General features: G+C 36.7%; 1 protein-coding gene across 1 annotated transcript in view; it reads left to right on the top strand.

The window, feature by feature from the left end:
• LOC115161829 (probable carboxypeptidase X1) overlaps positions 1-22,405 on the top strand; it is a 36,740-nt gene extending 14,335 nt beyond the window's left edge. The window contains exons 4-13 of the mRNA XM_029712631.1: positions 5,081-5,165; positions 5,963-6,116; positions 7,683-7,777; positions 8,069-8,192; positions 11,326-11,522; positions 12,662-12,841; positions 14,757-15,051; positions 15,172-15,311; positions 15,726-15,828; positions 20,460-22,405. Coding sequence (XP_029568491.1) covers positions 5,081-5,165; positions 5,963-6,116; positions 7,683-7,777; positions 8,069-8,192; positions 11,326-11,522; positions 12,662-12,841; positions 14,757-15,051; positions 15,172-15,311; positions 15,726-15,828; positions 20,460-20,800 — 1,714 coding nt within the window. The 3' untranslated portion in view covers positions 20,801-22,405. The remainder of the gene's footprint in view (positions 1-5,080; positions 5,166-5,962; positions 6,117-7,682; positions 7,778-8,068; positions 8,193-11,325; positions 11,523-12,661; positions 12,842-14,756; positions 15,052-15,171; positions 15,312-15,725; positions 15,829-20,459) is intronic.
• Positions 22,406-23,653: the final 1,248 nt, after the last annotated feature.

The raw sequence follows: 23,653 nt of genomic DNA, 5'->3' as shown, positions 1-23,653 counted from the left end.
CTATACATTCACTATACATTTGCTATATGTTTACTATACATTTACTATACATTTACTTTACATTTACTATACGTTTACTATACCTTTACTATATGTTTACTATACATTTACTATATGTTTACTATACATTTACTATATGTTTACTATACATTTACTATACGTTTACTATATGTTTACTATACATTTACTATATGTTTACTATACATTCACTATACATTTGCTATATGTTTACTATACATTTACTATACATTTACTTTACATTTACTATACGTTTACTATACCTTTACTATATGTTTACTATACATTTACTATATGTTTACTATACATTTACTATATGTTTACTATACATTTACTATACGTTTACTATATGTTTACTATACATTTACTATATGTTTGCTATACATTCACTATATGTTTACTATACATTTACTATACATTTACTTTACATTTACTATACCTTTACTATAGTTTACTATACGTTTACTATAGTTTACTATACGTTTACTATATGTTTACTATACATTTACTATATGTTTACTATACATTCACTTTACATTTGCTATATGTTTACTATACATTTACTATACATTTACTTTACATTTACTATACCTTTACTATAGTTTACTATACGTTTACTATAGTTTACTATACGTTTACTATACATTTACTATATGTTTACTATACATTCACTATATGTTTACTATACATTCACTATACATTTACTATACATTTAATATACATTTGCTCTATGTTTACTATACATTTACTATACGTTTACTAGGCGTTCACTATATGTTTACTTTACATTTACTATATGTTTACTATATGTTTACTATATGTTTACTATTTGTTTACTATACATTTACTATACATTTACTATATGTTTACTATATGTTTACTTTACATTTACTATACATTTACTATACCTTTACTATATGTTTACTTTACATTTACTATATGTTTACTATATATTTACTATATGTTTACTATTTGTTTACTATACATTTACTATACATTTACTATATGTTTACTATATGTTTACTTTACATTTACTATACATTTACTATACCTTTACTATATGTTTACTATACATTTACTATATGTTTACTATACATTTACTATTTGTTTACTATACATTTACTATACATTTACTATATGTTTACTATATGTTTACTTTACATTTACTATACATTTACTATACCTTTACTATATGTTTACTATACATTTACTATATGTTTACTATACATTTACTATACATTCACTATACATTTACTATACATTTACTATACATTTACTATTTGTTTACTATACATTTACTATACATTTACTATATGTTTACTATATGTTTACTTTACATTTATTATATGTTTACTATACATTTACTATACATTTACTATACGTTTACTATTTGTTTACTATACATTTACTATACATTTACTATACGTTTACTATACGTTTACTATACATTTACTTTACATTTACTTTATGTTTACTATACCTTTACTATATGTTTACTATACATTTACTATACGTTTACTATACATTTACTTTATGTTTACTATACGTTTACTATACGTTTACTATAGTTTACTACACATTTACTATATGTTTACTATACGTTTACTATATGTTTACTATACATTTACTACACATTTACTATACATTTACTATACGTTTACTATAGTTTACTACACATTTACTATATGTTTACTATACATTTACTATATGTTTACTATACATTTACTTTACATTTACTATACGTTTACTAGGCGTTTACTATACATTTACTATACATTTACTATACGTTTACTATACGTTTACTATACATTTACTTTACATTTACTGTATGTTTACTATATCTTTACTATATGTTTACTATACATTTACTATACATTTACTTTACATTTACTATACATCTACTATACATTTACTATATGTTTACTATACATTTACTATACGTTTACTATATGTTTACTATACATTTACTATATGTTTACTATACATTCACTATACATTTGCTATATGTTTACTATACATTTACTATACATTTACTTTACATTTACTATACGTTTACTATACCTTTACTATATGTTTACTATACATTTACTATATGTTTACTATACATTTACTATATGTTTACTATACATTTACTATACGTTTACTATATGTTTACTATACATTTACTATATGTTTACTATACATTCACTATACATTTGCTATATGTTTACTATACATTTACTATACATTTACTTTACATTTACTATACGTTTACTATACCTTTACTATATGTTTACTATACATTTACTATATGTTTACTATACATTTACTATATGTTTACTATACATTTACTATACGTTTACTATATGTTTACTATACATTTACTATATGTTTACTATACATTCACTATACATTTGCTATATGTTTACTATACATTTACTATACATTTACTTTACATTTACTATACGTTTACTATACCTTTACTATATGTTTACTATACATTTACTATATGTTTACTATACATTTACTATATGTTTACTATACATTTACTATACGTTTACTATATGTTTACTATACATTTACTATATGTTTGCTATACATTCACTATATGTTTACTATACATTTACTATACATTTACTTTACATTTACTATACCTTTACTATAGTTTACTATACGTTTACTATAGTTTACTATACGTTTACTATATGTTTACTATACATTTACTATATGTTTACTATACATTCACTTTACATTTGCTATATGTTTACTATACATTTACTATACATTTACTTTACATTTACTATACCTTTACTATAGTTTACTATACGTTTACTATAGTTTACTATACGTTTACTATACATTTACTATATGTTTACTATACATTCACTATATGTTTACTATACATTCACTATACATTTACTATACATTTAATATACATTTGCTCTATGTTTACTATACATTTACTATACGTTTACTAGGCGTTCACTATATGTTTACTTTACATTTACTATATGTTTACTATATGTTTACTATATGTTTACTATTTGTTTACTATACATTTACTATACATTTACTATATGTTTACTATATGTTTACTTTACATTTACTATACATTTACTATACCTTTACTATATGTTTACTTTACATTTACTATATGTTTACTATATATTTACTATATGTTTACTATTTGTTTACTATACATTTACTATACATTTACTATATGTTTACTATATGTTTACTTTACATTTACTATACATTTACTATACCTTTACTATATGTTTACTATACATTTACTATATGTTTACTATACATTTACTATTTGTTTACTATACATTTACTATACATTTACTATATGTTTACTATATGTTTACTTTACATTTACTATACATTTACTATACCTTTACTATATGTTTACTATACATTTACTATATGTTTACTATACATTTACTATACATTCACTATACATTTACTATACATTTACTATACATTTACTATTTGTTTACTATACATTTACTATACATTTACTATATGTTTACTATATGTTTACTTTACATTTATTATATGTTTACTATACATTTACTATACATTTACTATACGTTTACTATTTGTTTACTATACATTTACTATACATTTACTATACGTTTACTATACGTTTACTATACATTTACTTTACATTTACTTTATGTTTACTATACCTTTACTATATGTTTACTATACATTTACTATACGTTTACTATACATTTACTTTATGTTTACTATACGTTTACTATAGTTTACTACACATTTACTATATGTTTACTATACGTTTACTATATGTTTACTATACATTTACTACACATTTACTATACATTTACTATACGTTTACTATAGTTTACTACACATTTACTATATGTTTACTATACATTTACTATATGTTTACTATACATTTACTTTACATTTACTATACGTTTACTAGGCGTTTACTATACATTTACTATACATTTACTATACGTTTACTATACGTTTACTATACATTTACTTTACATTTACTGTATGTTTACTATATCTTTACTATATGTTTACTATACATTTACTATACATTTACTTTACATTTACTATACATCTACTATACATTTACTATATGTTTACTATACATTTACTATACGTTTACTATATGTTTACTATACATTTACTATATGTTTACTATACATTCACTATACATTTGCTATATGTTTACTATACATTTACTATACATTTACTTTACATTTACTATACGTTTACTATACCTTTACTATATGTTTACTATACATTTACTATATGTTTACTATACATTTACTATATGTTTACTATACATTTACTATACGTTTACTATATGTTTACTATACATTTACTATATGTTTACTATACATTCACTATACATTTGCTATATGTTTACTATACATTTACTATACATTTACTTTACATTTACTATACGTTTACTATACCTTTACTATATGTTTACTATACATTTACTATATGTTTACTATACATTTACTATATGTTTACTATACATTTACTATACGTTTACTATATGTTTACTATACATTTACTATATGTTTGCTATACATTCACTATATGTTTACTATACATTTACTATACCTTTACTATAGTTTACTATACGTTTACTATAGTTTACTATACGTTTACTATATGTTTACTATACATTTACTATATGTTTACTATACATTCACTTTACATTTGCTATATGTTTACTATACATTTACTATACATTTACTTTACATTTACTATACCTTTACTATAGTTTACTATACGTTTACTATAGTTTACTATATGTTTACTATATGTTTACTATACATTTACTATATGTTTACTATACATTCACTATACATTTACTATATGTTTACTATACATTTACTATACATTTACTTTACATTTACTATACCTTTACTATAGTTTACGATACGTTTACTATAGTTTACTATACGTTTACTATACATTTACTATACATTTACTATATGTTTACTATACGTTTACTTCACATATATTACATAGTAATAAGATTTTACAAAGCATTAATGTATAATCCTTGTTAATGTCTTTGCAGCTGGGACTGGGTTGAAACCTACAAAGTGCAGCTGAGTAACGACTCCGAGACCTGGAAGACCTGCATGAACGGAACAGAGGAGGCGGTGAGCCATATGTTAAACATACTGTAGAGTCAAAGGAAGCTGCTTAGTTAGCCCGTTTTTGAGGAATATAAAATGTGTTCACTTTCCAAAAAGGGATTTTTCTTTGTTTGTTACGTAGGTAAAATGGGAGGCGGTGATGAATGGAATGGCATGGATTCTAGCACGGCGTGTTGCCGTAGATCAGGGGAATTCAAATCCAAGCCTGGAGGGCCAGAAAACCACTGGTTGTCTCTCTGTTCACCCTCACGGTGTCCCCAGGACTAAATCAGTCCCCGTTTAAAGGGGAAGAATGAAAATCAGCCGTGGAACTGGCTTAGAGATCCGCTCTTCATTTGGCATAGATAAATCAGCATGTGGTCCAGAAGCCCAATTGAAGTCAATCCATTTGACGAACAGAACAGGAGTTCATTGACTATTGAAGGGTAGACTGGTAGGATATAGATATAAAAAAAAAGCCAAAGCACTCATATGCCTTTATTTATTGGCTTCTCCATGTTAAAACAAGGAAAACAAGTTCAAAGGTGAAACGTGTGTTGTTTCTGTAGATTAAAGGTGAAACGTGTTCTGTTCTGTAGATTAAAGGTGAAAGGTGTGTTGTTTCTGTAGATTAAAGGTGAAAGGTGTGTTGTTTCTGTACATTAAAGGTGAAACGTGTGTTCTGTTCTGTAGATTAAAGGTGAAACGTGTGTTCTGTTCTGTAGATTAAAGGTGAAACGTGTGTTCTGTTTTGTAGATTAAAGGTGAAACGTGTGTTCTGTTCTGTAGATTAAAGGTGAAACGTGTGTTCTGTTCTGTAGGTGTTTGTTGGGTCCCGGAATGAACCTGAGACACCCTATCTGGCCCTCTTCCCTCAACCCGCGGTTGCTCGTTGGATCCGCATCAACCCCCAGACCTGGTACTGGAACGGGACAATCTGTCTCAGAGCGGAGGTACTGGGATGCCCCCTCCCAGGTGTGTTGTAAATTAAACTATTTATCTGGAACGCTGGTGCATGCAGAGACATGTATTTAGTTCGGCTTTGACTTTAGTGTCACGTAAAATGCGTCACAATTCAGAAACCTCAATGTCCTGACACTGTGAATATATGGCTATGGGAGCCTGTATTCGTTCTATGCAGTAACGCTAGAGCAATGACACTACACTTGGCAGACGGGTACACTACAAAAGCAGGACCGATGGTTTAGCCAGCTAACTTTTATAAACATCCAGAAATAACTGTTGATTTTCTGGTTAATAAGAAAGATGAGACATAGATCTGTTTTTAGGCCATGCTCATTGTGTTCTAACCATGCTCATTGTGTTCTAACCATGCTCAGTGTGTTTTTAGACCATGCTCATTGTGCTCTAACCATGCTCATTGTGTTCTAACCATGCTCATTGTGTTCTAACCATGCTCAGTGTGTTTTTAGACCATGCTCATTGTGTTCTAACCATGCTCATTGTGTTCTAACCATGCTCATTGTGTTTTTAGGCCATGCCCATTGTGTTCTAACCATGCTCATTGTGTTCTAACCATGCTCATTGTGTTTTAACCATGTTAATTGTGTTCTAACCATGCTCATTGTGTTTTTAGGCCATGCCCATTGTGTTCTAACCATGCTCATTGTGTTCTAACCATGCTCATTGTGTTCTAACCATGCTCATTGTGTTCTAACCATGCTCATTGTGTTCTAACCATGCTCATTGTGTTCTAACCATGCTCATTGTGTTCTAACCATGCTCACTGTGTTCTAACCATGCTCATTGTGTTCTAACCATGCCCATTGTGTTCTAACCATGCTCATTGTGTTCTAACAATTTTCTTTCAAAAAAATATAAAGTTATTTCAGAATATTTAGGTAAGCTAGCTGGCTAACTCATCAAACCTGCTTTGTAGTATACCAATCCAAATAGTGCATTCTGGCAGGCTTATCCCCTGGCAGGCTTATCCCCTGGTAGGCTTATCCCCTGGCAGGCTTATCCCCTGGTAGGCTTATCCCCTGGCAGGCTTATCCCCTGGCAGGCTTATCCCCTGGTAGGCTTATCCCCTGGAAGGCTTATCCCCTGGTAGGCTTATCCCCTGGTAGGCTTATCCCCTGGTAGGCTTACCCCCTGGTAGGCTTACCTCCTGGTAGGCTTATCCCCTGGTAGGCTTACCTCCTGGTAGGCTTATCCCCTGGTAGGCTTATCCCCTGGCAGGCTTACCCCTGGCAGGCTTATCCCCTGGTAGGCTTATCCCCTGGAAGGCTTATCCCCTGGTAGAACAATTACTGTCATGGTATCAACAGCCTATTTAAACCAGTGTGTTGTCTATATAACTCTACAAATTGGGCTTGTAAAGTAGCATGTTACAGGGTTGGGGTCAATTCCCTTTCAATTCCAGTCACTTCAGGAAGTAAACCATTGAAAATAATTGGAAGTTGGAAGTTGTAATTTCAATGTACGTCCTGAATTGACTGGTACCCTACACCTGGCATGTTATCTTGACCCTGGTCAAGGACACACACAGAGAGATCTTATTAACCTTCATTCGCTTAGATCCGGACAATGTATGGCAACACCTCTCTGAAAAACTGCCTGGCTCTAAAGATAACCTGGATTTCAGACACCACAACTACAAGGAGATGAGGAAGGTGAGATCACACACACACACGCACACACACACGCACGCACGCGCACGCACACGCACACAAGCACACACACACACACACACACACACACACACACACCGCTGTCCTACCTGTAACTGTCCTCTGTATGTGTACGTGCTTATCCAATATCTATTTAAAAAAAAGTTATTTAGTCCTTGTCCAATATCTCTTTATTTTAAAAAACACTTATTTAGTGCTTATCCAATAAAAACGTATAATTTTACTATCCAGTAAGGTCCCACCACTGACGTGTGTCTGTCGTCTGCTCTGCAGCTGATGAAGGCTGTGAATGAAGATTGCCCTCGTATCACTCGGATCTACACCATTGGAAAGAGCTACACCGGACTGAAGCTGTACGCCATGGAGATCTCTGATAACCCTGGAAAACATGAACTAGGTCAGAAAGAGCTGTGTCCTCAATGGCACTACTTTTCCCTATATAGTGCACTACTTTTTGACCAGGGCCCATAGGGACTACACTGGGACTAAACAGCTCTGGGAACAGGGCTTCATGAACAGCTCTGGGAACAGGGCTTCATGAACAGCTCTGGGAACAGGGCTTCATGAACAGCTCTGGGAACAGGGCTTCATAAACAGCTCTGGGAACAGGGCTTCATGAACAGCTCTGGGAACAGGGCTTCATAAACAGCTCTGGGAACAGGGCTTCATGAACAGCTCTGGGAACAGGGCTTCATAAACAGCTCTGAGAACAGGGCTTCATGAACAGCTCTGGGAACAGGGCTTCATAAACAGCTCTGAGAACAGGGCTTCATGAACAGCTCTGGGAACAGGGCTTCATAAACAGCTCTGGGAACAGGGCTTCATGAACAGCTCTGAGAACAGGGCTTCATGAACAGCTCTGGGAACAGGGCTTCATAAACAGCTCTGGGAACAGGGCTTCATGAACAGCTCTGGGAACAGGGCTTCATGAACAGCTCTGGGAACAGGGCTTCATGAACAGCTCTGGGAACAGGGCTTCATGAACAGCTCTGAGAACAGGGCTTCATGAACAGCTCTGGGAACAGGGCTTCATGAACAGCTCTGGGAACAGGGTTTCATAAACAGCTCTGGGAACAGGGCTTCATGAACAGCTCTGGGAACAGGGCTTCATGAACAGGGCTTCATAAAGGGTAGAAGTCAAACCCTCTGTGTGTGTGTGTGTGTGTGTGTGTGTGTGTGTGTGTGTGTCTGGCATGCCTGACAAAGCTGTTTATCCCCAGACAGTCTGCCAAGTATTTCTGCAGGGTTCTGTGAGATATTGGGGCTGTTTTCAGAGAGAAAACACACACACACACACACACACACACATACACACACACACACACTGCTGTTTTCAGAGAGAAGAGGCCTCTCTTATATCAACAAAAGGATAATGATTTCAAGTGAAGACCAAGCAACACAAGACAGGATTCTTGTGTTGCTATTCTTAAAAAGACGAGTTTTATATAAACAGATTGTTTTTAGAAAAGGGAAAAGCTGCTCTCTCTAGTAGCTCCGATGCTTTCGTTTATTCACCAACGTTACAGCAAGCTGTCTTCATCAGGGTTTCGCGTCAACAGATTGGGAAATATCTACACTCTTAGATTTAAAAAAAGGGGTTCTAAGTAGAAGCATGCAGGGTTCTTCAGTTTGTCCCCATAGGGGATCTGGGTAGAACCCTCTTCCTACAACCCTCTATAAATGGTTCTACCAAGAACCATTGTATCATCTAAAGGTTGGGTTCCACCAGCCTTGTTAGCCTTTAAAATTGTAATTCTTTATTTAAAAGAAAGAGAAAAAAAATGCAATAAAAAGTTTATTTAGATTCAGAAGAGTTCTATGTAGAACCTTGCCTTTCCTAAGAATCATCAAAGAACCATTTCTTCCAACAAAATTAAAAAAAAACAATTCTTACAATAAAAAAGGTTCTAGGTGGAACCCGTTACGCTACAAAGGAACCTCATCTTCCAGAAAGGGTTCTTCCAATGAAAATAGTTAAATCGGTAGAACCCTATCCATCTGCAAAGAACTATTTTTGGAAGAGCTGATATTGGTTTTTGTCGGTTTGGGTTTCAAGGGTCATTTGATTCTCTACACTGGAGCCTGTTGTTTTGAATCACAGCAGAGAAGAGAAGAGATTCTCTCATGTGTTTTTCATTAGAATCAGGAAGGACAGAAAATGACAGGGAGCTTAACAATAAGTACTTTATGATAGAAGGTAGAATACTGTTGTTGTTTTTTTTTTTTACGAGAGCTGATGATACACTATAAGGAGTGTTGATCTAGGATCAAGTCCCCTCCTGTCAATGTAATATTATTCATTGTTCTAATAGGCTGAACTGATCCTTAAAGGACCTTCTACGCCGAGACACTTGATACATACTAGCACCCTTTGATTTAGTTTCTTTAGGACTCTCTTCTCCCATCTGTACAGGATGTGTGTTGTTCGGCCACAGGGATCCGTTTGTACATTTTGGCAGCCATCGCTGTAGCAGACTGATCTCTAAAAACACACAGTGATTTCGGAACGTTTGAAAAGGTCCCCAGAACGTCAATATATGCCTTATTTTAAAATTTATTTTTTTAAACGATTAAAACTATTTCCCAGCGCTGGGTGCCAAGTCGTGATGCTCGCAGACGGAGTGCGCTGCTCCGACCACCGCGCTGCCCGCGGTTCACAGAACACTTCATGGTAAAAGCCCGCGGTTCACAGAATACTTCATGGTAAAAGCGTGTCGTTTTTTATTATTTTTGGTTTTAAGCCTACACCAAACTATAGCTCTAATCTTAATCACTCAGAATTAATACCGAAACTTAACCCTTTGAGTTGTTTCTGTTTTAACCCTGTCACCATGCAGAATTAACCCTGTAACCATGCAGAATTAACCCTGTAACCATGCAGAATTAACCATGTAACCAAGCAGAATTAACCCTGTAACCATGCAGAATTAACCCTGTAACCATGGAGAATTAACCCTGTAACCATGGAGAATTAACCCTGTCACCATGGAGAATTGACCCTGTAACCAAGCAGAATTAACCCTGTAACCAAGCAGAATTAACCCTGTAACCATGGAGAATTAACCCTGTAACCATGGAGAATTAACCCTGTAACCAAGCAGAATTAACCCTGTAACCATGCAGAATTAACCCTGTAACCAAGCAGAATAACCCTGTAACCATGCAGAATTAACCCTGTAACCAAGCAGAATTAACCCTGTAACCAAGCAGAATTAACCCTGTAACCAAGCAGAATTAACCCTGTAACCAAGCAGAATTAATGCGTCAAAAATAGACATTCATCCATAATTCGTTGAATTTTGAAGGGGAAACTATGATATCTTGTTGAGCTGTAGTCACTGTACTGCACATCACTGCCCAACACAATAATCAAAGCTTGGAAGCTTTATCAAGTAGAAAGAATGTATTGCTGATGTTCACGTCCTGACAACAAAACCCTGCCTGGAGCTGAAGACCAATTTCCGTTGTTCACTGTAACGTGGACAATAAAGTTGTATCGCATTGTAGAAACGTCCCCTGTTCCCCTGCAGGTGAGCCAGAGTTCCGCTATGTGGCAGGTATGCATGGCAACGAGGTGGTTGGCAGAGAGCTGGTGCTGAACCTCATGCAGTACATCTGTCGGGAGTTTAGACGAGGCAACCCACGCATCGTCCGGCTGGTGACCAGCACACGTATCCACCTACTGCCGTCTATGAACCCTGATGGATATGAAACAGCCTTTGAAAGGGTAGGAGGAGGGCTGGAGCAGGGGATAAGAGATGGATTGACTGATTGGTTGATTGAATTAATTATTGACTGGCTAATTGACTGGCTGACTGTGTGGTAATGGGAGGTGACTAAAAACTGCATTTCCTAACTGGTTGAAATCTGCCTCGAAGGACCATGGAAAGAGCACCACCTTGTGGTCAGGGAACTCTAGAGAGAGGACTCAGAACCCTCCTCGTGATGACTTCATATTAGAACTCTAGAGAGAGAGGACTCAGAACCCTCCTCGTGATGACTTCATATTAGAACTCTAGAGAGAGGACTCAGAACCCTCCTCGTGATGACTTCATGTTAGAACTCTAGAGAGAGGACTCAGAACCCTCCTCGTGATGACTTCATATTAGAACTCTAGAGAGAGGACTCAGAACCCTCCTCGTGACGACTTCATGTTAGAACTCTAGAGAGAGGACTCAGAACCCTCCTTGTGATGACTTCATATTAGAACTCTAGAGAGAGAGGACTCAGAACCCTCCTCGTGATGACTTCATATTAGAACTCTAGAGAGAGAGGACTCAGAACCCTCCTCGTGACAACTTCATATTAGAACTCTAGAGAGAGGACTCAGAACCCTCCTCGTGACGACTTCATATTAGAACTCTAGAGAGAGAGGACTCAGAACCCTCCTCGTGACAACTTCATATTAGAACTCTAGAGAGAGGACTCAGAACCCTCCTCGTGATGACTTCATATTAGAACTCTAGAGAGAGGACTCAGAACCCTCCTCGTGATGACTTCATATTAGAACTCTAGAGAGAGGACTCAGAACCCTCCTCGTGACGACTTCATGTTAGAACTCTAGAGAGAGAGGACTCAGAACCCTCCTCGTGATGACTTCATATTAGAACTCTAGAGAGAGGACTCAGAACCCTCCTCGTGATGACTTCATATTAGAACTCTAGAGAGAGGACTCAGAACCCTCCTCGTGATGACTTCATATTAGAACTCTAGAGAGAGGACTCAGAACCCTCCTCGTGACGACCTCATATTCGAAGAAGGAAAGGATATAGGACATATTGATTGATCGATGGACTGACTGATCGATCGATTGTGTGATATTGAAAATAGCTTAAAACTGCATCTCAACTTAACTTCTCTCCAAAGGGGTCAGAGCTGGCAGGTTGGGCTCTGGGGCGCTACAGCTACGAGTGGGTCGATATGAACCACAACTTCCCCGACCTGAACAATATCATGTGGGACGCCAAGGAGAATGACACAGAAACGGTTAAAACAGCCAACCACTACATCCCCATACCAGAGTATTACACTAAAGAGGATGCCTTCGTAAGTACAGTACACTACACATCAACTCCACCACAGAGTATGACTCAACAATATGTTTTCAGTTTTATTTTTCCTGGTTTTTACATTTATTTCGTTTTTCACTCTCAAAATTCCAATTGTTCATAGAGAAACAATGAAATTGGATGTGTTGAGTCATTGATTAAATCACTCCTGAAAGGGGAAAAAAAATTGTTCTGAAAGAAAAATGTGTAATTCCCCTTTTAAGGATTTGGTGTTTGTGATAAGAACACACCTCCATTAATACAGTGTATCTGTAGACACACCTCCATTAATACAGTGTATCTGTAGACACACCTCCATTAATACAGTGTATCTGTAGACACACCTCCATTAATACAGTGTATCTGTAGACACACCTCCATTAATACAGTGTATCTGTAGACACGCCTCCATTAATACAGTGTATCTGTAGACACACCTCCATTAATACAGTGTATCTGTAGACACACCTCCATTAATACAGTGTATCTGTAGACACACCTCCATTAATACAGTGTATCTGTAGACACGCCTCCATTAATACAGTGTATCTGTAGACACACCTCCATTAATACAGTGTATCTGTAGACACGCCTCCATTAATACAGTGTATCTGTAGACACACCTCCATTAATACAGTGTATCTGTAGACACGCCTCCATTAATACAGTGTATCTGTAGACACGCCTCCATTAATACAGTGTATCTGTAGACACACCTCCATTAATACAGTGTATCTGTAGACACGCCTCCATTAATACAGTGTATCTGTAGACACGCCTCCATTAATACAGTGTATCTGTAGACACGCCTCCATTAATACAGTGTATCTGTAGACACGCCTCCATTAATACAGTGTATCTGTAGACACGCCTCCATTAATACAGTGTATCTGTAGACACGCCTCCATTAATACAGTGTATCTGTAGACACGCCTCCATTAATACAGTGTATCTGTAGACACGCCTCCATTAATACAGTGTATCTGTAGACACACCTCCATTAATACAGTGTATCTGTAGACACACCTCCATTAATACAGTGTATCTGTAGACACACCTCCATTAATACAGTGTATCTGTAGACACACCTCCATTAATACAGTGTATCTGTAGACACACCTCCATTAATACAGTGTATCTGTAGACACACCTCCATTAATACAGTGTATCTGTAGACACACCTCCACACACCATGCTCTACCAACTGAGCCACAGGGAAGACTGTGTCACTAACCGTAAGGTTGCTAGATCAAATCCCTGAGCTGACAAGGTAAAAATCTATCGTTCTGCCCCCTGAACAAGGCAGTTAACCCACTGTCCCTAGGCTGTCATTGTAAATAAGAATTTGTTCTTAACTGACTTGCCTAGTTAAATGAAGGTTTATATATATAAATGTATATAAAATATTTTATTAAACAATAATGTAGGTGTTCGAGGTGATGAGGTTTGATAATGCTAGGAGATTTTTAGTATCAGAAAATACAATTTAAAAAACTAGTTAGATCGTAAAAAGAAAATGCTTGTTTGTGTCAGTACTGTCTGACATGTTCTTCTGTCCCAGGTGACCCCAGAGACACCTGTTAGTGACATGTTCTTCTGTCCCAGGTGACCCCAGAGACACCTGTTAGTGACATGTTCTTCTGTCCCAGGTGACCCCAGAGACACCTGTTAGTGACATGTTCTTCTGTCCCAGGTGACCCCAGAGACACCTGTTAGTGACATGTTCTTCTGTCCCAGGTGACCCCAGAGACACCTGTTAGTGACATGTTCTTCTGTCCCAGGTGACCCCAGAGACACCTGTTAGTGACATGTTCTTCTGTCCCAGGTGACCCCAGAGACACCTGTTAGTGACATGTTCTTCTGTCCCAGGTGACCCCAGAGACACGTGTTAGTAACATGTTCTTCTGTCCCAGGTGACCCCAGAGACACGTGCGGTCATCAGCTGGATGCAGGACATCCCCTTCGTCCTGAGTGCCAACCTCCACGGGGGAGAACTGGTGGTTACCTACCCCTTCGACTGCACCCGTGACTGGGCCCCTCAGGAAAACACCCCTACAGCTGACGATAGTTTCTTCCGCTGGCTGGCCACGGTCTACGCCTCCACCAACCTGGTCATGGCCAACCCTGATAGGAGGATCTGCCACTCTGAAGACTTCCAACAGCACAACAACATCATTAACGGAGGAGCCTGGCACACCGTCCCTGGGAGTCAGTATTTGTCATATATATATATATATATATATATATATATATATATATATTAGAATCAGGCCCTTATCAAAGACTATTTGTTTCCATGTGTTTTATTACCATATTTCTGTCCCTCAGGTATGAATGACTTCAGCTACATGCACACTAACTGCTTCGAGGTGACGGTGGAGCTGTCGTGCGATAAGTTTCCTCACGCCAGCGAGCTTCCTACAGAGTGGGAGAACAACAAGGAGTCTCTGCTGGTCTACATGGAGCAGGTCGACTGTTCTTGTCATGGATTATTTACCAAAGTTATACTGTATTGGAGTTATTCAAACTACTGAAAATGGCCCCAATTGGAAATACTTCACTTGTAGAAAACTGTCCCACTGCATATCCCAGCTCTCTCTTACCAGCTCTCCAATTTGTAGATATTTCCCAGATTTCCCATCTCTGTTTGATGTTCCCTGATCATCTCTGTTTCTGATGTTCCCTGATCATCTCTGTTTGATGTTCCCTGATCATCTCTGTTTATGATGTTCCCTGATCATCTCTGTTTCTGATGTTCCCTGATCATCTCTGTTTCTGATGTTCCCTGATTATCTACTGTTTCTGATGTTCCCTGATCATCTCTGTTTCTGATATTTCCCTGATCATCTCTGTTTCTGATGTTCTGTCCTTCTCTCTACCAGGTTCACAGAGGCATCAAGGGAGTGGTGAGAGACAAGATGACAAAGAAAGGCATTGCAGACGCCATTGTGAAAGTGGAAGACCTGGACCATGACATACGATCAGGTAAACACAGGAATCTACAACGATTTACATGATGCACTACACTACATAGAAGAAGAAAAAAATCTGCAATTTTTTTCTGTTTACCTCGCACTGCTTGTATGTCAAATTCCTACCAGTGACGATTTCTAACTGCTTGTAGTAGCAGACACAATTCTCCATGCTAGGGATTTACGGTGTTACCGGCGTAGCACACAAGGAGGCGCTAGAAAACGCAAGAAAAATACCATTTGGCCTCTATTACCAGAATGCTAACAAAATTTGCACAATCTAATAGCGAAATCTCAGGCGCTGTTAGCTAAATGCTAACAAGCGAAAACGAACATAAACAAATTGCAAAGACAAGCAAATCCTGCTCATAAAGTTATACAAGCATAGTTAGTAGCTACCGAATGTCATTTTTGGTGAGTGTGGACATTTACAAGGGAAAGTAAATGAGAGAAATTGTGAAAATTAAGAAAGTTGTGATGCTTTTCTGATGGAAGAGCAGCATGTGCACACGGAGCAGAGGGGAAAAGAACAGAGGAGAAAAAAAACGCTAACAGGAAGCACAGGGAAAAAATGACAACTGTATAGAACTCATCCAGAGCTCTCTGACGACTGGCAGAAAGCCATTATAAGATATCTGATAACTTCATGTAAAATAATGAGACTGGTTCAACAGTTCTGGGGAACTACGGTAAACTTCATGTTAAATAATGAGACTGGCTCAACTGTTCTGGGGAACTACGGTAAACTTCATGTTAAATAATGAGACTGGTTCAACTGTTCTGGGGAACTACGGTAAACTTCATGTTAAATAATGAGACTGGTTCAACTGTTCTGGGGAACTACGGTAAACTTCATGTAAAATAATGAGACAGGTGATATGAAGAACACCATCTTCTTACCTCCTAACGTGTTGCAGAAGTTGACTGCAGGTACTTAAAAAAGTAGCTACAAATATTCAAAAATGTATTGGAAAAACATCAAAGAAATAGTTAACGGTATTGAAAAACTATCCTGTGGCCTTTTCCAAGTCAAATGAAATCAAATTGTATTTGTCACATGCGCCGAATACAACAGTGAAATGCTTTACTTACAAGCCCTTATTAATTAACCAACAATAAGTGTTAAGAAAGTATTTACTAAATAAACTAAATGTTAAGGGCTTGTAAGTAAAGCGTTTCACTGTAAGGTCTACACTTGTTGAATTTGTACGTACAGTCGCTGTAGGGACAACGTCCTCGATGCTTATTGATAAAGCCAGTGAATGATGTGGTGTACTCCTCAATGCCATCGGAAGAATCCCGGAACATGTTCCAGTCTGTGCAAAATAGTCCTGTAGTTTAGCATCTGCTTCATCTGACCACTTCCGTATTGAGCGAGTCACTGGTACTTCCTGCTTTAGTTTTTGCTTGTAAGCAGGAATCATGAGGATAGAATTATGGTCAGATTAGCCAAATGGAGGGTGAGGGAGAGCTTTGTACGCGTCTCTGTGTGTGGAGTAAAGGTGGTCTAGAGTTTTTTTTTTCCTTTGGTTGCACATTTAACATGCTGGTAGAAATTTGGTAAAAAGGGATTTAAGTTTCCCTGCATTAAAGTCCTCGGCCACTAGGAGCGCCACCTCTGGATGAGCATTTTCTTGTTTGCTTATGGCCTAAAACAGCTTGTTGAGGGCGGTCTTAGTGCCAGCATCAGTTTATGGTGGGAAATAGACAGCTACGAATAATATAGATGAGAACTCTCTTGGTGAATAATGTGGTCTACAGCTTATCATGAGATACTCTACCTCAGGTGAGGAAAACCTTGACACTTCATTAATATTACATTTCGTGCACCAGCTGTTATTGACAAATAGACACAGACCACCACCCGTTGTCTTACAGGAGGCGGCTGTTTTATCTTGATGATGGAACTAAAACCCAGCCAGCTGTATGATATCCACGTCGTCGTTCAGCCACGACTCGAACTCGACTGGAACATAAGATATTACAGTTTTTAATGTCCCGTTGGTAGGATAGTCTTGATCGTAGCTCGTCTATTTTGTTATCCAATGATTGCACGTTGGCTAATAGGACTGATGGTAGAGGAGGGTTATCCACTCGCCGTCGGATTCTTACAAGGCACCCCGACCTACGACCCCTATTTATCCGTCTCTTCTTCATGCGAATGAAGAAGAGACGGGCCTTGTCTGGTGTCTGAAGTAAATCCTTTGCGTCCGACTCATCTGACTCGTAAAATAAAAAATCTTCTTCCAGTACGAGGTCATTAATCGCTGTCCTGATATCCAAAAGCTCTTTTCGGGTCATAAGAGACTGTGACAGAAACATTATGTACAAAATAAGTCACAAACAATGCGGGAAAAAAAAACACACGCGATAACACAATTAGTTAGGAGCCTGTGAAACGGCAGCCATCTTCTCCAGAGCCGTTATTACATCAAATACCCCGGTATAAGGTATATATACACACGATATATATATATACACGATATATATATACACGATATATATACACACGATATATATATATACACGATATATATATATATATATATATATACACGATATATATACACGATATATATACACGATATATATATACACGATATATATATACACGATATATATACACGATATATATACACACGATATATATATATACACGATATATATACACACAATATATATATATATATACACGATATATATACACGATATATATACACGATATATATATATATACACGATATATATACACACGATATATATATACACGATATATATATATACACAATATATATACACGATATATATACACACGATATATATATATATACACGATATATATATATACACGATATATATACACACGATATATATATATATATACACGATATATATACACAATATATATATATATACACGATATATATACACACGATATATATATACACGATATATATACACGATATATATACACATGATATATATATATATACACGATATATATATACACGATATATATACACACGATATATATATATATACACGATATATATATATATATATATATATATATACACGATATATATACACGATATATATATATACACGATATATATACACGATATATATACACACAATATATATGCACGATATATATACACACGATATATATATACACGATATATATATATACACGATATATATATATACACGATGTATATATACACGATATATATACACGATATATATATACACTATATATATATATATATACACGATATATATATAAACGATATATATATATACACGATATATACACGATATATATACACGATATATATACACGATATATATATATACACGATATATATATACACGATGTATATATACACGATATATATACACGATATATATACACACAATATATATATACACGATATATACACGATATATATACACACGATATATATATATATATATATATATATACACGATATATATATACACGATATATATATACACGATATATATACACGGTATATATACACGATATATATACACGGTATATATACACGGTATATATACACGATATATATACACGGTATATATACACGGTATATATACACGATATATATACACGTTATATATACACGATATATACACGATATATATACACGGTATATATACACGATATATATACACGGTATATATACACGGTATATATACACGATATATATACACGATATATATACACGGTATATATACACGGTATATATACACGATATATATACACGGTATATATACACGATATATATACACGGTATATATACACGATATATAAACACGTTATATATACACGTTATATACACGATATATATACACGGTATATATACACGGTATATATACACGATATATATACACGGTATATATACACGATAGATATACACGATATATATACACACGATATATATATATATATATATATACACGATATATATATACACGTTATATATACACGATATATATATACACGTTATATATACACGATATATATATACACGTTATATATACACGTTATATATACACGATATATATACACGGTATATATACACGATATATATACACGTTATATATACATACGATATATATATACGATATATATACACGATATATATACACGGTATATATACACGATATATATACACGATATATATACACGATATATATACATGATATATATACACGTTATATATACACGATATATATATATACGATATATATATACGGTATATATACACGATATATATACACATTATATATACACGATATACCGCCCAAACCCAGTCTGTGCTCTCTCTTGTATCTTCATTTAATTTACACCTGGCTTCCATTTATTTTATTCTATTCCCAAGATGCAACAGTATCTTTAAAACTGACACTCTACTGTCTTTGTTACACCATCACATCTCTTCAGTTTCAAGCTTGCACCATTTATTTTATTATACTGTAAACATTAGTGTCTTTGTCATTGCATCAGTTTGTATCAGCTAGGTCCCATACCCTTAATTGTGGTATTATTGACAAAATACTTTTTTTCCATTTTCTGAATGAATGATAATGAGACTCTCCTGTGTATCTCCTTAGCGGCTGATGGAGACTACTGGCGTCTGTTGAACCCTGGGGAATACAAAGTGACGGTGTGGGCGGAGGGATACTTTCCCTCCATGAGGCGGTGCAGCGTCGGGACCGAAGCTCGACCCACCATCTGTGACTTCATCTTGATCAAGACGCCACGACAGAGGATGAACGGGATCCTAGCTAAAGGGGGGAGGTTACCCCAGGATCTGCAACTGAAGCTGAGAGCAATGAGGCTCCGGAAACTAAGAGTCTCCACCAAGGCCATCAACCAGCGGAGGGAACGCAGCCGAAAGGCCAGGGGAACAAGGTCCGCTAGAGCACCACGCCCTCTCACACCCCTGGCCTGAGAGACAGGGGACAGACTGCGTCTATAATGTCACCCTATTCCCCCACATGGCTCTGGTCTAAAGTAGTGCACTATAAACGGAATAGGGTGCCATTTGGGACTCGACCTTGAGGCTTTGAAACGACCGGGGTGTTTGAGATGTACTACATTGTAGTCGGCGACTACAGACAGACTGAAATACAAATGTCAAGGAGAAGTAATTTTTTTTTTTAGGAAGGTGATTTGTAAATCCGACTGCAATGTAGTCGATTTGAAACAAGACACAGAGGCTTCAACGCAAGTCTGTATTCCCAGTGAATGTTGTAATTATCAGATTTGAATAGCAGAGAAGTGGAGGGAGATTTAATGTGCTCTAACTAGCTTGTTGGGACAGTGGTCAAACATGTCAGTTGTTTGTAGTTAAACGGTGGAGAGATAATGTAGTCGATACGGCCGTATCTTTACATCAGTAGGAATATTTCATACCTTCTAAACTAGTTGTTTAGTTTGTTGGGACAGTGGTCAACAGTAGCTAGGTTTCCATCCAATTGGCGACGGATTTTCATGCAAATATAAAAATAAAAAAATACGCATAAAGAAAATCTGCATATTTTCCCACTAGGGGTGTTTCCACCAAACTGGATTTGTTAAAACATCAGTTCGTGATGACGTAGTGCGCACAAATTTGTACTTTTTTTCTCACTTTTTTCACAAGTTTTCATGTTACCGATTTAAAAAATCTAAAGTTCAAATGTTTTTTCACATCGCATTTTTCAACTCGATCGATAGTTTTGTCACAAAAAAAAAACTGTTGCGTTGAATAGAAAATGTGTCCCTTTTTTTTGGTCTTGGCACAACGAGCGCTCTAGCCAACAGCTCGCCGATACAGTGCGGCTAGGCTAGTCTACCTGATCAGATTATTACGGATCAGAGCGAAGATATTTTTAGTTGTGAAACGGTAGTCAAGCATCGATCTTCATGTCACTAGAATAAGACCCTGGATATGTATTGTAAAAAGAGCGTCCAGCTCACAGTGCACTTTCACCATCCTGTGAAGTTCATCGTAACTTATTTCATCTGTAGCCTAATAAACTAAATGGTTTCCCCCCGAGTCGTAGTGAGAGAACCACACGACAGTATCATCTCGTGACTCCCAAGTTTACTTTGATACAGTTTGATAGCTATTAATATCAATATTTGGCGCATAAAGCCGTTTCCAACACCATTTCTCACATCATTTAATTTTCCCCCCGACACAAAAAAAGATTGTTGAACGAAACAAATGATCTGTCGACATTTATAAAATTGTACTGTTTCCATCACAGTTTTCGTTATACGGTATGACTTTACTGAAATAAAAACAGTGGTTAAATGACAATAGGAGTCAGCAAGACGGCACAAATAGATTTGGGACCAATATTCAGTTCAGTTTATCGTCGCCACTGTTGCACGGGCTTTTAGTACAGCTGTTGTTACAGTAACTATCAAGAATATAGAAGAGACCTTTTAATGATGACGAGGGGAGGCCACGACAGTATCAGCTGGCCTGATACGGTTTAGTTTTATAACGTTGTATATCTGTGTGTGTTTTTCACTATTTCATTAAAGGACAATTTGTGTAGAAAGAGTTGGGTCAAGTATGTACTTGTTCAGAACCCACAAGACCTGTGATGAAAACATTTGTCGTCTCCTCTTTTTGCTGCGTAGGTCCTGCTGTCAGTCTGAAGTTAGAGTTAGTATATTTGTACACACACACACACACACACACACACACACACACACACACACACACACACACACACACACACACACACACACACACACACACACACACACACACACACAGACACACATACGTGAAAGACAAACATAGAGGATTAAAAAACAACAAGGTAAAAAGGAGGGCAGGTGGACTCTGAACTCCAGAGAAGAACATTGTGTACAAAACAGATTGTTCAATTCATGTCAAGCTTCTGATACCCCTGAAGGACAAGGTATCATTCCCCTTCTGATACCCCTGAAGGACAAGGTATCATTCCCCTTCTGATACCCCTGAAGGACAAGGTATCATTCCCTTTCTGATACCCCTGAAGAACAAGGTATCATTCCCCTTCTGATACCCCTGAAGGAGAAGGTATCATTCCCCTTCTGATACCCCTGAAGGAGAAGGTATCATTCCCCTTCTGATACCCCTGAAGGAGAAGGTATCATTCCCCTTCTGATACCCCTGAAGGAGAAGGTATCATTCCCCTTCTGATACCCCTGAAGGAGAAGGTATCATTCCCCTTCTGATACCCCTGAAGGACAAGGTATCATTCCCCTTCTGATACCCCTGAAGGACAAAGTATCATTGCCCTTCTGATACCCCTGAAGGAGAAAGCACCACCTAGACAACCTCTGGGTATTACATCCTGTACCAGCACCACCTAGACACCCTCTGGGTATTACATCCTGTACCAGCACCATCTAGAGACCCTCTGGGTATTACATCCTGTACCAGCACCACCTAGAGACACTCTGGGTATTACATCCTGTACCAGCACCACCTAGACACCCTCTGGGTATTACATCCTGTACCAGCACCACCTAGACACCCTCTGGGTATTACATCCTGTACCAGCACCACCTAGACACCCTCTGGGTATTACATGCTGTACCAGCACCACCTAGACACCCTCTGGGTATTACATCCTGTACCAGCACCCCCTAGAGACCCTCTGGGTATTACATCCTGTACCAGCACCACCTAGACACCCTCTGGGTATTACATCCTGTACCAGCACCACCTAGACACCCTCTGGGTATTACATCCTGTACCAGCACCACCTAGACACCCTCTGGGTATTATATCCTGTACCAGCACCCCCTAGAGACA

The sequence above is a fragment of the Salmo trutta genome, chromosome 25, assembly GCF_901001165.1.
Source record: "Salmo trutta chromosome 25, fSalTru1.1, whole genome shotgun sequence".
Taxonomy (NCBI): domain Eukaryota; kingdom Metazoa; phylum Chordata; class Actinopteri; order Salmoniformes; family Salmonidae; genus Salmo; species Salmo trutta.
The sequence above is the reverse complement of the archived record's forward strand: the minus strand, read 5'-3'. Positions and strand labels throughout refer to the sequence as shown.